This window comes from Microcaecilia unicolor, chromosome 9 (assembly GCF_901765095.1).
Source record: "Microcaecilia unicolor chromosome 9, aMicUni1.1, whole genome shotgun sequence".
Lineage (NCBI taxonomy): Eukaryota > Metazoa > Chordata > Amphibia > Gymnophiona > Siphonopidae > Microcaecilia > Microcaecilia unicolor.
Genome location: NC_044039.1, coordinates 32,904,801 through 32,920,856, shown reverse-complemented (window position 1 = coordinate 32,920,856; position 16,056 = coordinate 32,904,801). Strand labels below are relative to the sequence as shown.

The 16,056-nt window shown below is 45.9% G+C and overlaps 1 protein-coding gene across 2 annotated transcripts in view; it reads right to left on the bottom strand.

Moving 5' to 3' along the window:
• LOC115477910 (cystine/glutamate transporter-like) overlaps positions 1-9,827 on the bottom strand; it is a 59,362-nt gene extending 49,535 nt beyond the window's left edge. Inside the window, exons 1-2 of one of the 2 annotated variants that reach the window (XM_030215041.1) lie at positions 9,643-9,827; positions 6,664-7,061 (exon numbers count right to left, since the gene is read on the bottom strand). In XM_030215041.1, coding sequence (XP_030070901.1) covers positions 6,664-6,871 — 208 coding nt within the window. In that variant the 5' untranslated portion in view covers positions 6,872-7,061; positions 9,643-9,827. Of the gene's footprint in view, positions 1-6,663; positions 7,062-7,728; positions 7,798-9,642 lie in introns of those variants that run through there. The other variant, XM_030215043.1, reaches the window with a different exon arrangement.
• Positions 9,828-16,056: the final 6,229 nt, after the last annotated feature.

The following is a 16,056-nucleotide window of genomic DNA, read 5'->3' as shown; positions in this document are numbered from 1 at the left end:
CCCGACCAAGAACCTCCCACGCAACACAAGGTCCACTGAAAAGGAACCCCTCATCATTAAGCACCCCCCACATAGAAGATCCCCCAAAGCACAACCCCTACAGGACCTCCCCCCAAAGGAAGAACCCCTCACAAGCCACAGACAACCCAACCCCCCCCCCCCCCCCCCCACAACTCCAACCCTCAGGATTTATCCTTCCATATAATGAACAACTGCCTTGTCTCTAGTCTATTCATCTTTTCTCCCTCTCTGGCCCCCTCACCTTTACTCTACCCCCTCATCCCACAGGGTAATATGCATTATGTAGGGAGGGGATACTATTTTTAAATGACAAGGAAACATCAACCATTTTTATATCATTGTTGTTGTTCCCCATCAGAAACAATATAAAAAGATACACAACAAACATTTAATTTTGAAAGAGCCATCCCACTGCTCGAAATAATACACTGGCTGCCAATCAAGGCAAGACTAATCTTCAAAGCTAGCACCATCATTTACAAAATATTATTTAGTATGTTTCCAGAATATACGCTAGATATGATCGAACTGTCCCCAAGAAACGCAATCCCTGAAACTAGAGGCTGCCCACTTCTTCACCTACCCAACTGCAAAAACATAACCTACAAGTCTATCTACATGGCTGGATTTTGTTACTAGGTTCCAAATGGTGAAACTCAGTTCCAAAGATCACAAAAATGCAGTTCAGAAAAGAACTGAAAACCTACCTCTTTAAAAAATTCTACAACTAACTAAACCAGCTGCCGATGTCCTTTCCGCTTCTTAATTTGTAAATCATCACTGTAATTTACTACCAGAATGTAAATTGTAAGCCATTTTGAACCAAAACTTGTTTTTGGATAACAGTGGGATACAAGAATGCATAAACAAAATAAATAAATGTTAGCACATGCTCAAATATGTCAGTCTGCGCTAGTGCGCTGACACATTTCAATCTCGGTATTTGCATGTGCTAAAAACAGTACAATAACAATATACAAAGGAGTGGAGGAATAGCTTAAGGGTCCTTTTACTAAGGTGCACTGAAAAATGGCCTGCGGTAGTGTAGACGCGTGTTTTGGGCGCACGCAGAATTATTTTTCAGCGCACTTACAAAAAAAATGCCTTTTTAAAATTTTTGCCGAAAATGGACGTGCGGCAAAATTAAAATTTCCACGCGCCCATTTTGGGTCTGAGGCCTTACCGCCAGCCATTGACCTAGCGGTAAGGTCTCATGCGATAACCGGGCGGTAACGGTCTACGCGTGTCAAATGCCACTTGACATGTGTAGCTGCTGCACGCCAGAAAATAAAAAATATTTTCAGATGCCCACCAAAATTGAAATTATCGCAAGGGCCACATGGTAACCGGGCGGTAACTCCAATGTGTAGGCGCCTACGCGGCTTAGTATAAGGGCCCCTTGGTGATTAGAGCAGCAGGCTGTGAATCAGAGAGACCCGGGTTCAAATCCCACTAATAGTCCTTGTGACCTTGGGCAACTCACGTAGGGGCCCTTTACAGCAGTGGCGTAGCTGCAGGTGGGCCTGGGTGGGCTGGAGCCCACCCATCTTGGACTCAGGCCCACCAAAAATTGTGGCACTGTTACTGTGGCTGACCGAGATCCCTAAACCTTGCCAGTTAAGATTTCCTCCTCTTCCAAACAGCAGCCGGCAGGTCTTGTCTCGAGTTGATGCCGACATTGGCCCTGCTGCATATGCTCAGTGTTCATGCATGCATAGCCTGCTGGTGGCAGTGGCAGCTCAAGACAAGCGCTGCCAGCTGCCATTTACCACAGCATTGGCTGCCCGAAGAGGAGGAAATCTTTAGCTGGGGTGGGGTTTAGGGATCCCTACCATCTCAGGTATTTAATATTTTGGGTTGGCAGGCGGGTGGGTGGGTGGGAAGGGGTGGGGCCGGGGGGAGGAGACAAATTCCATGCCCATCCACCTTGGGCTCAGGCCCACCCAAAATTGGCCATCTGGCTACGCCCCTGCTTTACAGAGCGTCGATAAGCCCAACGTGGGCTTACTGCTTCGCTCTTCTGGGACTACCGCCAGCCCAACGCGGCCGCCGGCAGTAGTCCTGCCCTGAGCACGCGCCATTTCCAGGGATAAAGAAAACCCCTGGAAATGGCTTGCACAGCGATACCTCAGCAGTAATAGGGTATTGCCACACGCTGCCCTAGCATGGGAACCCTTATTGCCCCCTCAATGGATGGTGGTAAGGGCTCCCCATCGCGTGGCCACATGGTAAGAGTTGTCTCATGTGGCCATTTTTTCGGGGAGGGGCTTTTACCGGCTGCAGAAAAATGGCCCTAGCGTGCGGGAGAAATGGCCCCTGCTGCTAGCGCAGGGTCCTTTTTTCCCCACAGCATGGTAAAGGGATCCCTTAACCCTCCATTGCCTCTGGGGCAAACTTAGGGGCCCTTTTACTAAGCATGGCAAAATCTGGGCTTAGCACAGCCTAATATGGGATTTTCTCCACATACTAAGCCCATTTTTACCATTGTAGTAAAATTTTATTACAGCTAATAAATGGGTTAAACGTTCATTATTTAGTCACAATATATCAACTTTCCATATTATTTGACTAATATTAGCTTAAATATTAACTCCATATTAACGCTGACACCATCCAATTCCCCCAAGAATGGGATGAGCTATGTACAACAACATTAGACAAAATCGCCCCAATCCAAACCAGAACATCACACAGGAAAAAAGCAAACCCATGGTTCACCGACGAGCTGAAAAAACTTAAAACACAAGTCAGGAAACTAGAACGAGCTTGGAACAAAAAGAAAGACGAACAAACACTAAACGACTGGAAATTACTTCGGAGAAAATACAAATACACCATAAAACAAACAAAAAGACAATATTACAAAACAATAATAGGACCAAATTACAAAGACACACATAAACTCTTCAACCTCGTGAACAAACTGCTAGATACCACACCAGTCACAAACAACGGTAAAAACATACCAGACGTCGACAGCCTTGCGAAGTACTTCAAGGAGAAAATTATACTATTACGACACAAAATACCTGCCAGCACAATAGAATATGCCACTCTTCTAGACTGTCTAGACCCAGAAGAAGGAACACACCCAGCAGACAGAACCTGGACCGAGTTCGAACCACTATCAGAAGACTTCATCTCTAAAACTCTCAAAAGATACGCCAAATCCAACTGCAAACTAGACGCATGTCCAAACAGCCTCATGAAATCAGCCCCTCAACAATTCATAATTGACCTAACAAACCATGTAAATTACATGCTACAAAATGGACTCTTCCCAAAAGAAAAAGGAAAAATCTTACTCACCCCAATTCCTAAAGACACAAAGAAAAACTTGAGCGAAATTACCAACTACAGGCCAGTAGCATCCATACCACTAATAACCAAGATAACCGAAGGAATGGTAACCAAACAACTCACAAACTATCTAAACAAACACTCAATACTGCATGATGCCCAATCCGGATTCCGGTCAAACCAAAGCACAGAAACGGTACTAGTCACCCTTATGACCAAATTTAAACAAATAATAGCAACCGGGAACAACATACTCCTCCTACAATTTGACATGTCAAGCGCCTTCGACATGGTCGACCACGAAATCCTACTACACATACTTGAATACTTCGGCATTGGAGGAAATGTCCTGAACTGGCTCAAGGGGTTCCTAACCCTGCGCTCGTATCAAGTTACATCACACTCAACCACGTCCAAGGCATGGACACCTGAATGTGGAGTTCCACAAGGATCACCTCTCTCACCAACCATCTTCAACCTAATGATGATCCCGCTGGCAAAACTCCTATCAAACCATAACCTCAACCCATATATATACGCTGATGACGTGACAATATACATCCCCTTCAAACAAGACATTAACGAAATCCTCAACGAAATCAATCAAAGTCTACACATCATGAACACATGGGCAGATGCATTCCGTCTGAAACTAAACGCAGAAAAAACTCAATGCCTAATACTCACCTCCCAATACAACACAAAAGAATTCACAGCTATAAACACACCAAACCTGAACCTTCAAATCGCAGAAACGCTAAAGATCCTTGGAGTCACTATCGACCGCCACCTAACGCTCGATACTCATGCTAACAACACAACTAAAAAGATGTTCTACAGCATGTGGAAACTTAAAAGGATAAGACCATACTTCCCAAGATCCGTCTTTCGAAGCCTAGTACAATCCCTCGTACTCAGCCATCTGGATTACTGCAACTCACTATACGCAGGTTGCAAAGAACAAACACTGAGAAAACTTCAAACAGCCCAGAATACGGCAGCCAGACTCATCTTTGGAAAGCCAAAATATGAGAGTGCAAAACCATTACGAGAGAAACTACACTGGCTTCCACTAAAGGAACGCATCACTTTCAAAGTGTGCACATTAGTCCACAAAATCATCCACGGCGAAGCCCCAGCCTACATGTCTGAGTTAATAGACCTACCACCCAGAAACGCCAAAAGATCATCCCGGACCTTCCTAAACCTCCACTTCCCCAACTGCAAAGGCGTGAAATACAAAACGCTACATGCATCAACCTTTTCTCACATGAGCACGCAATACTGGAATACACTGCCATGCAACTTAAGAACAATCAACGAGCAAGCTTCCTTCCGCAGATCACTGAAGACCCATCTTTTCGAAAAGATTTACGGAAAGAACCAAAACACATAAAGACCACACCTACTATCCATGAATGCAACACACATTCACCTCGGAACTCTCATTCTCGTAATATCACATCATGCATACCTTCAATCACAGAAAGATATATATTATATGTCTTTATGCCCCCTCTCGCCCTCTAAGCTCCCATTGTTTCCTTCCAATGTTTCACTGTTTGTGCTCCATTGTTACACTCTCAACGACACTTGATTGTTTCGCATAACTAGGCAAGATATAATCCATAACCAATATGTAACAAATTGTATTTCCAACATTTAACTCCTATTGTAAGCCACACTGAACCCGCAAAAAGGTGGGAAAATGTGGGATACAAATGCAATAAATAAATAAATACCAAAGAGAGATGTTGAGTTGTTGTTGGAACGTGTGAAAGCACCCAGATGGAGTTCGACTAAGAGATGTGCCTTGGATGGACTTTGTCTCAGCTGCTGTGAAAGATTATGGGATAACGTGGATGTGGCAGTGCATTCAGAGTGCAAGATTATCACCCGTCGAATTCACATGGTTTTATTATTGCTGTATGGACAAATGATTTGGCAGCATAAATTGAATAAGCTGTTGCGTTGAGATTACAAGATCACTTTCAGGTGGACATACAGCGTTGGACATTATTGCAGCTGGTTTTGGGGAATTTGTTTACTGAAAAATCTTAGGAGGGATTTTATCGGGTGTGCATGAATGTAATGAGTTAAAGTTCAATAAATACAACAAATGTTACAGTTGATATTATTGAATGCATATATGTGGAGTTAATATTTAAGCTAATATTGCAGTACAATTGGGATTTTTCTAATTTTTATATTTGCATGTGTGCGCTAATGCTGTCATTAGTCACTGCAACTGCAAATTAACACAGGAGCACTTACCACCTCCTTTTTAAGTGGTTATCTTGTGGTAATGTGAACATACTACTTGGTTAGCATTTCTACACTCACTCTTCACCCATGTTTATGCCCACACTTCACCCATGTTTACGCTTTTGTTGGCGTGCTAAGCACACCGTAGTAAAAGGACCCCTTAGATTGTAAGCCCTTTGAGAACAGGGAAACAGGGCCACCACTCACTCTCGGTCTGCCACCATATCCTGGCACTGGGCCCCCCTTGGAGGCTAGGGAGGAGCTGATGCACAGACACACTGATATGGGGGGGCCCCACCCCTATGTCAGTGCATCTTCTCCTCCCCGGTCTCCAAGCGGGGCTCGGTGCCGCAGTTTGTCTTTCACCTGCTCCAGTGTGCTGGGACCAGTTCCCAATAGGAGCAGGAGAAAGACAGCCCCCCCCCCTTGGAGGCCGGACCCGGAGAATTTTGCCTCTCCTGACCTCCCCCCCCCCTGGTGGCCCTGCAGGGAAATATTATATCTGAATTTAACTTAACTACTACTAGGAAGGCATGAGCTATAGTAAACGCTGAATACTAAATACATAAAAATATATTGGAACACAAAATTATGTACTGACATTTTTTCCATGCTAGTAAATGAGCAATACCTTCCCATTAGATGAATATATCTCTAAGTAAGACACGGTTGTAAGACACGGTTCTTTACCTGTTTTAAACTGCTAATTTTATCAGAAATTTTCAAAGGCAGTTTTAATTTTTAAATGTAATTTTTTACAATGTCTGTGCGTTTTCTATTTAATGTCATATATTTCACCTACAGCCTGTAGTTAGGCAGTTTTACAAATCTAAGTAATAAATGTATGCTGTAGGATGCTTCCCAAATAGTGGGTCACAAAATCCATGTTTTGGAGCACAGGGTGGGCTTTCTATAGGCGCATCATTATTCTGTACCTGGGGCAATGGAGGGTCAGGTAACTTTCCCAACGTCACAGGGAGCTGCAGTGGGAATTAAACTCAGTTCCCCAGGTTCTCAGACCACTGCTCTAATCATTAGGCTACTCCTCCACCCTACAAAATTAGAAAAGAAACTCACCAAACATGGAGAGAATGCCACAGATGAGCCAGATGATCAGAGATAGACCCACATTGCCCGAGTTTTTCAGTACTCCTTTGGGGGAGATGAAGATACCACTCCCCACGATGGTGCCAATGGTCAGCGAGATGGCCCTCACCAGGTTAATTTTCTTTCTCAGATAGACAGTCTTCTCTCCATCATTTGAGTCCTCTTTGTAATTCCCCATGTTTGAAAAAAATATTTCTCTGTCAAGCTTTCTACTTTTCTCCCTCTTTTTTCGCCTCTGCTCTGATCATCTGATTTCCTAAATCCAGAATGTTGCAAAACAATCTGCTCAAACAGTTGCATGGATGGCTTTCCAAGTCCGGGAGCCTTTTCTCAGCAGGTGGGGGAAGTTTAGCCTCTCTGCAGTGATCCTATGGGAAAATATGCACACACAGAGTGGACAGAAAAATAATGCAGAGTCACAAAGAATGGAAGAGAAATGGAGACCAAAAGCAGCATGAACACATATGAAACATTTTAAATGGTGTATGTTCATATAAAATTATTGCAAGGAGTAACCAGAAATAAAGCCACTTGTTTTGAAATGGAGTTGGGGGGGGGGGGGGGGTTCACCACATTAGTTAGCACAAAAAAAAGAAAGAGAATTCTAACTACACTTTCTGAAATGTTTTTTTTTATTAATTGTTTATTGGTCCTTACGTTTGATGTTGTGTGACAGACACGTGTGCCTTACTGAAGAAATTGGTTTCAATTTTTTATCCTAATACATTTTTCCTCTGGCAAGAATCTTTAGAACAGGCTTGTCCAACCTTTTTCTATTGGGGTGGCCACATTTTATATTTTGTAACATTCACAGGGCCAAAACACGCACCGTTGTGTTTTGCCGCATGTTTCGTCAAATCGTGGCAAAATATGACAGTGCATCATCCCCTTCCCAGCTTTCACCTAGGCTTGCTCACATAAACCACCCCCCCCCCCCAGTCTTCTCTCTCACTTATATAACCTCAGCCTTCACCCAGTTTCTCTCACTCATGTACCCCTCTACCCCCAACCTTCACCCAATTTCTTTTCTCTCACCTGGATTTGGCTGGGATTCCTGCTTCCCCACCATGATCTGGTTGTCTGCAAGCTTGAGCCACAGAGAGCCAAATTGCAGTGGGGGAAGCAAGAATCCTGTTATAAGCACTACAAGAGTTACCAAGCTTCCGAGGGCCAGAAAAAGCACTTGGTGGGCTGGATTCTGGCCCGCAGGCCGTAGGTTGGACAAACCTGCTTTAGAACATTTCTTTGCAAAAAAAGACTGGATATGCAGTCAGCAATGCAGGATTTACAGTGGGGGAAATAAGTATTTGATCCCTTGCTGATTTTGTAAGTTTGCCCACTGACAAAGACATGAGCAGCCCATAATTGAAGGGTAGGTTATTGGTAACAGTGAGAGATAGCACATCACAAATTAAATCCGGAAAATCACATTGTGGAAAGTATATGAATTTATTTGCATTCTGCAGAGGGAAATAAGTATTTGATCCCCCACCAACCAGTAAGAGATCTGGCCCCTACAGACCAGGTAGATGCTCCAAATCAACTCGTTACCTGCATGACAGACAGCTGTCGGCAATGGTCACCTGTATGAAAGACACCTGTCCACAGACTCAGTGAATCAGTCAGACTCTAACCTCTACAAAATGGCCAAGAGCAAGGAGCTGTCTAAGGATGTCAGGGACAAGATCATACACCTGCACAAGGCTGGAATGGGCTACAAAACCATCAGTAAGACGCTGGGCGAGAAGGAGACAACTGTTGGTGCCATAGTAAGAAAATGGAAGAAGTACAAAATGACTGTCAATCGACAAAGATCTGGGGCTCCACGCAAAATCTCACCTCGTGGGGTATCCTTGATCATGAGGAAGGTTAGAAATCAGCCTACAACTACAAGGGGGGAACTTGTCAATGATCTCAAGGCAGCTGGGACCACTGTCACCACGAAAACCATTGGTAACACATTACGACATAACGGATTGCAATCCTGCAGTGCCCGCAAGGTCCCCCTGCTCTGGAAGGCACATGTGACGGCCCGTCTGAAGTTTGCCAGTGAACACCTGGATGATGCCGAGAGTGATTGGGAGAAGGTGCTGTGGTCAGATGAGACAAAAATTGAGCTCTTTGGCATGAACTCAACTCGCCGTGTTTGGAGGAAGAGAAATGCTGCCTATGACCCAAAGAACACCGTCCCCACTGTCAAGCATGGAGGTGGAAATGTTATGTTTTGGGGGTGTTTCTCTGCTAAGGGCACAGGACTACTTCACCGCATCAATGGGAGAATGGATGGGGCCATGTACCGTACAATTCTGAGTGACAACCTCCTTCCCTCCGCCAGGGCCTTAAAAATGGGTCGTGGCTGGGTCTTCCAGCACGACAATGACCCAAAACATACAGCCAAGGCAACAAAGGAGTGGCTCAGGAAGAAGCACATTAGGGTCATGGAGTGGCCTAGCCAGTCACCAGACCTTAATCCCATTGAAAACTTATGGAGGGAGCTGAAGCTGCGAGTTGCCAAGCGACAGCCCAGAACTCTTAATGAATTAGAGATGATCTGCAAAGAGGAGTGGATCAAAATTCCTCCTGACATGTGTGCAAACCTCATCATCAACTACAGAAGACGTCTGACCGCTGTGCTTGCCAACAAGGGTTTTGCCACCAAGTATTAGGTCTTGTTTGCCAGAGGGATTAAATACTTATTTCCCTCTGCAGAATGCAAATAAATTCATATACTTTCCACCATGTGATTTTCCGGATTTAATTTGTGATGTGCTATCTCTCACTGTTACCAATAACCTACCCTTCAATTATGGGCTGCTCATGTCTTTGTCAGTGGGCAAACTTACAAAATCAGCAAGGGATCAAATACTTATTTCCCCCACTGTATATCCTGGTTTTCAGGTAAACGCATATATTTTAGGTAAGTGGGTAAAGGTTTTGTAGAATTGAAACCTGTGCAGGAGGGTCCTAGTTGAGGTTTCACTGCTAGCTGAGAGACCGCTACCAGAACTGGAAACAAAGTTCAAGGATTCTGTGCAATGCAGTATTAGCTTATTGAGAAACTGTATTTTAGCAACAGTTCATAAGGCAGAAATGAGGTCACAATCAATCCCAGGACAGGGACCAGAAAATCCAGAACATAGGCAGCAATATAAGAATGAAAAGGTGCAACAGACAGAGAGGCAAGGTAGCAATGATGACTTCATGAACCAGTAACGAACTCATCCAGGACCAGGGAAGAAACAACACATCAGTCAATATGGGCTGGATCCTGTTCAGCCAATCAAGAAACAGCAATCAAAGCAAAGCAGAGGAGTGGCCTAGTGGTTAGGGTGGTGGACTTTGGTCCTGGGGAACTGAGTTCAATTCCCACTTCAGGCACAGGCAGCTCCTTGTGACTCTGGGCAGGTCACTTAACCCTCCATTGCCCCAGGTTTGTCAGGTGAAAAAAGTTATCATGCCAAGATAAACAAATTGGTCTCTTCCAATTTGATATATCTGGTGCACACAGAGGGCCATAATCGAACGGGGCGCCCAAGTTTTCATGAGGGCATCCTTGCAGGACAGCCCTGTCAAGGGGCAGGGCAACCCGTATTATCGAAACAAGATGGGTGTCCATCTTTTGTTTCGATAATACGGTCGAGGACGCCCAAATCATGAAATTTAGGTCGACCTTAGAGATGGTCGTCCTTAGGTCGTTTTTGAGATGGTCATCCCCGTTTTTCAGCGATAATGGAAACCGAGGACGCCCATCTCAAAAACGACCAAATCCAAGCTATTTGGTCATGGGAGGAGCCAACATTCATAGTGCACTGGTCCCCCTTCACATGCCAGGACACCAACAGGACACCCTAGGAGGCACTGCAGTGGACTTCACAAATTGCTCCCAGCTGCATAGCTCCCTTACCTTCGGTGCTGAGCCCTCAAACCCCCCCCCCAAAACCCACTCCCCACAACTCTACACCACTACCATAGCCCTAAGAGGTGACGGGGGTCACCTACATGTGGGTACAGTGGGTTTTGGGGGGGTTGGAGGGCTCAACATTTACCACCACAAGTGTAACAGGTAGGGGGGATGGGCCTGGGTCCACCTGCCTGAAGTGCACTGCACCCACTAAAAACTGCTCCAGGGACCTGCATACTGCTGTGATGGAGCTGGGTATGACATTTGAGGCTGGCATAGAGGCTGGAAAAAATGTTTTAAAATATTTTTGGGGGGTGGGAGGGGGTTGGTGACCACTGGGGGAGTAAGGGGAGGTGATCCCCAATTCCCTCTGGTGGTCATCTGGTCAGTTCAGGCACCTTTTCAAGACTTGGTCGTGAAAAAAATGGACCAAGTTGGCCAAATGCTCGTCAGGGACGCCCTTCTTTTTTCCATTATCGGCCAAGGATGCTCATCTCTAAATCACGCCCCAGTCCTGCCTTCGGTATGGTGCCGACATGCCACCATGAATTTTGGTCGTTCCCGCGATGGAAAGGAGTTGAGGATGCCCAAAATCGGCTTTCGATTATGATGATTTGGGCGACCCTGAGAAAAGGACGCCCATCTCCCGATTTGTGTCGGAAGATGGGCGTCCTTCTCTTTCGAAAAGTCACCTGACAGTGGATCACATGTCATTGTTGGCATTTCTAGATTGGTTTTTAAATGATTTGAGGAATTTTTGTTTATTGTACTTATAAAGAGGGATGACAGCCCTCATTTTTCAAACTCTCTTCACATTTGATACATATATAAAGTGGCACTTAAATGTTTTATCTTGTATAATCGTCTAAGTCCCCATTTTACAAAGCTGGGTTATGTACATAACAAACCCAAATGTATGCAAATGACAAGGGGGCATGGTCTGGACAGGTGAAGGGCATGAAAAGTTCATGGACATTTATTCCTCATTTCAGAAGGGGACTAAACATCTGTGTTCTAAAAGATTGATGTTGGGAGTTACACCTAGTACCAAGCATGTTTAGGTTTTGGTAAACAGCTGCTATTGAGCATTACTCTACTGGAGAGATTGGGGGGGGGTTGCCTCTTTAGTCCCCCAGTGGTTTTTGTTTCCCCCCCCCCCCCACCCCCCCGAAGAAAAAAAAAGTCAAACTAGCTAAAGAAACCAGTCACTGTGACAGTGTCTGGATAATAACCAGTTATGGGGACCTTTTACTAAGCCGCATAAGCGCCTACGCGCCCAACGTGTGCCAATTCCGAGTTACCTTATGGTAATTTCAGTTTTGGTGTGCATCCACTATGCACGTCTGCAGGGCTGCCGAGAGACTGGGCAGGGCCTGGGGCAAGGCTGCCCCCGGGGCCCCGCCCCTGAGGTCGCCGCCTCCGTTCCCCCCCTCCACCACCCCCGAGGTCACTGCCACCGCTCCCCCCTCCACCCACCCCCCTCCGTCTGCCACTGGGCCAGACCCCCTGCATTGAAATCACAGCGCCTCTCACCTCCGTGTGAAAGTGCTGCAGGCAGCAGGGCAGCAGATTGCCTCCCTTCGGCCCTCCTTCCCTCCTTGTGTCCTGCCCTTGCGGATGTTATGTCACACGGAGGTGAGAGGCGCTGTGATTTCAATGCAGGGGGCCCAGCCTGGTGGCAGACGGTTGACAATGGAGGGCAGGTGGGATTGCAGCGCCAGGCCCCCCTTGGAGGCCCGGGGAATTTTGTCCCCCCCTGCCCCCCCCCCCCCTCGGCGGCCCTGCACATCTGAAAAATATTTTATATTTTCTGGCGTGTGTCAAGTGGCATTTGATGTGCGTAGGTCATTACTGCCCAGTTACCACGTGAGACTTTTCCACTAAGTCAAAAGGTCTCAGACTCAAAATGGACGCGCGGCAATTTTCATTTTGCCACCCGTCCATTTTCGGCAAAAATTTTTAAAAAGGCATTTTTTTACAGGAGCACTAAAAAAATGGTTCTGCGCGCACCCAAAACAAGCGTCTACACTACCGCAGGCCATTTCTCAGCACACCTTAGTAAAAGGACCCCAATGTTTCTAAGGTCTAAAAGATAACCAGTTATCTTATTTGCTGGCTTTGAACCACTCAATACTATATATGTGTTTTTCTAAAATGGATGTTTATGCACCCAGCACATCAATGTCCATTTCTTCTGTATTTTAGAATAGATTCTGTTTTAATATACTGGTGAAACTTGAGACACACTGCAGTGGCGTTCCTAGGGGCGCTGACACCTGGGGCGATCGCCGATGTGCCCCGCCCTCCCCAGTGCAGCACCCCGCCCCCCCAGTGCAGCAAGAACCCCCTCGTCACCCCCCCACCCTGGCGAAAGACCCCCCCCCGGGTGCACGCCGCTGGGGGGAGGTGCCGCGCGCCGGTCAGCTTCGTTGTTTCTATGCTCCCTCTGCCCCGGAACAGGAAGTAACCTGTTCCGGGGCAGAGGGAGCATGGAAACAACAAAGCTGACCGGCGCACGGCACCCCCCCAGTGGCGTGTACCCGGGGCGGGCCGCCCCCACCGCCCCCCCCCCCTTAGTACGCCACTGACACACTGATATGCACGTCTCAATTCCTACTTGTACAACCCGTCTACAATGGAGCTACCCAGCTTCATTTTGGCACGCTAAATGTGATATGCCACAGGACTCTTCTATCTCCATCACTTTGTAACCCTGATATTAGAGTCTTTGCCTAGACGGCTGCATAGTGGTTGTCCCACAGAGTGACAGCTAGGCTCACAATTAAACTTATTGGGGTCAGCAGACCAAAGCTGGGTCTAGATAAATATCTAAGAGGCTAAATAAGCAGTTCAGACATAACTCGTAAGTACATAAGTATTGCCATACTGGGACAGACCAAAGGTCCGTCAAACCCAGCATCCTGTTTCCAACAGTGGCCAATCCAGGTCACAAATACCTGGCAAGATCCAAAAAAAGTACAAAACATTTTATGCTGCTTATCCCAGAAATAAGCAGTGGATTTTCCCCAAATCCATTTTAATAATGGTCTATAGACGTTTCCAAACCTTTTTAAAACTCTGCTATGCTAACCACCTTTACCACATTCTCTGGCAATGAATTCCAGAGTTTAATTACACGTTGAGTGAAGAAAAGTTTCTCCAATTCGTTTTAAATTTACTACTTTGTAGCTTCATTCCATGCCCCCTAGTCCTAGTATTTTTGGAAAGAGTAACACAATAACTCAGTTATCTTCAAGGATATTGCTCTGAACCAGAATCTTTACTAAAGTATTTTTAAAGTCAATTATAACAGTGGCAAGACAAACACATTTTTTATTTTATTTGGATTTTGCTCACACCCTTTTCAGTGGTAGCTCAGGGTATACATTCAGGTATACATGATGATCAGAACAGTAACTATTTTTTTTTTTGTTACATTTGTACCCCGTGCTTTCCCACATATGGCATGCTCAATGCAGCAGGCAATGGAGGGTTAAGTGACTTGCCCAGAGTCACAAGGAGCTGCCTGTGCCTGGAATTGAACTCAGTTCCTCAGGACCAAAGTCAGGGTTGCCAGGTGGAAAATTTTTTTCTAGCCCAATCCAGCCCAAAAACCAGCCCAAAACCCGCCCAAACACAAACCCCGCCCCTGACACCCCCACCCCCGCGTCATCACCCCCCGCCCCCGCCGTCACCGGCCCCGCCCCTGCCGTCACCGGCCCCGCCTCCCACGTCACCGGCCCCGCCTCCCCGTCATCGGCCCCGCCTCCTACGTCATTGGCCCCGCCTCCCGCGTCATCGGCCCGCCCAAAACATCACTAACCCCGCCCAAAAAACGTCACTAACCCCGCCCCCCGCGGCCGAAAAAGGCAAAAAGCCGCCCGAAAAACCGCACAGAAACCCAAAAAGCCGCCCAAAAAACCGCAACCCGCCACGGGCAAAAATTTCCCGCGGCGGGTCGCGGAAAACCGCCCAATTGGGCGGTAAAACCGCCCACCTGGCAACACTGACCAAAGTCCACCACCCTAACTACTAGGCCACTCCTCCACTCCACTATAGCAATGTATATACAGAGTCTTTCCTATACTTCAGTTCTGTATTTCAGCAGTGCTTTTCTCCATTAAACTCCTAAATCCTACCACTTGGGGTGGCAGGGGTCAAACACAGTTCTTCTTAGTGCAAGTCCTATGGCTGGGTTCTGATAGGATTAGCAGAGCAGTGCTGTTATCAGTTAGTTATCACTTAAAGTTATCCTGGCAGTCTTGTTGGAAATCCAGGGAGAGAGACTAAGCTTCAAATGGGGACGTTCTGATTAGGATTCCTTTAGATGTGCTGGAGCCTACAGACTCTCCGCTGAGGTGATAAACCCTTTAGCCCTTCAGCCTCATGATGCTCCTAGCCAAAAAGGTTGTGTCCAGGGCACCTGGGTTTAGATAACAAGGTAGATCAGTTTCCCCTTCTCTTTGATGATTAGAAGGAAGACAACAAACTCCCATCTCCTTCACATAATGTAGGTCAACAACTTTTTAGGTTGTGTTTCCAATTTTATGTCTTTGTATAAGCCAGTCTGGGTGACTCAATAAGGCTTATGCTTATCTCTGAGTTCTACATTGCTCAGGCTTGGCGTGAAGGCTCTCCTTTGCAGTGGACAGGTCAGCAAAGGGAGCTGTAAACCTAAACCAGAGTTTCCCAGTAGGAATCTCTGTTTTATAGTCAGAGGAGGATTCTGCTGCCACCAGAGTCTCCCACTGATTATACTAGTCACCCCTATTGTTCTACAGCTTTCTTGCAACTTCTGTTCTTTTCTGAAAAGTCAGGACATAAGAAAATTCACTCCAAGGATACTAGTCTACCTGCCTACATATGAAGTCAGTCAGAAGGTTTTATTGTATTGGTGGACTAAAGCAGAAGCACTGAGGATTCAGGTAATATTTCTTAGTGCTTAATTCCTTAGGCCACCACAACTTTTTAATATATGGTTGGGCATATCAATTTATTCATACGCAGATGATTTTTTTATTAAATCCATTTCTGCACTTGGTGATGTTTCACAAGCTTTCTTGAAGATTTAAAACTCGTTAAAAGGTAGAAAACAGAGAGTAGGGTTAAATGGCCAGTATTCTCAATGGAGAAGGGTAGATAGTGGGGTTCTCCAGGGGTCTGTGCTTGGACCACTGCTTTTTAGCATATTAATAAATGATCTAGAGATGGGAGTAACTAGTGTGGTAATTAAATTTGCTGACATCACAAAGTTATTCAAAGTTGTTAAATCGCAAAAGGATTGTGAAAAATTACAAGAGGACCTTATGAGACTGGGAGAATGGGCATCTAAATGGCAGATGACGTTTTATGTGAGAAAGTGCAAAGTGATGCATGTGGAAAGAGGAACCTGAATTATAGTTAAGTAATACAAAGTTTCACATTAGGGTCACTGACTGGGAAAGGGATCTATGCATCACCGT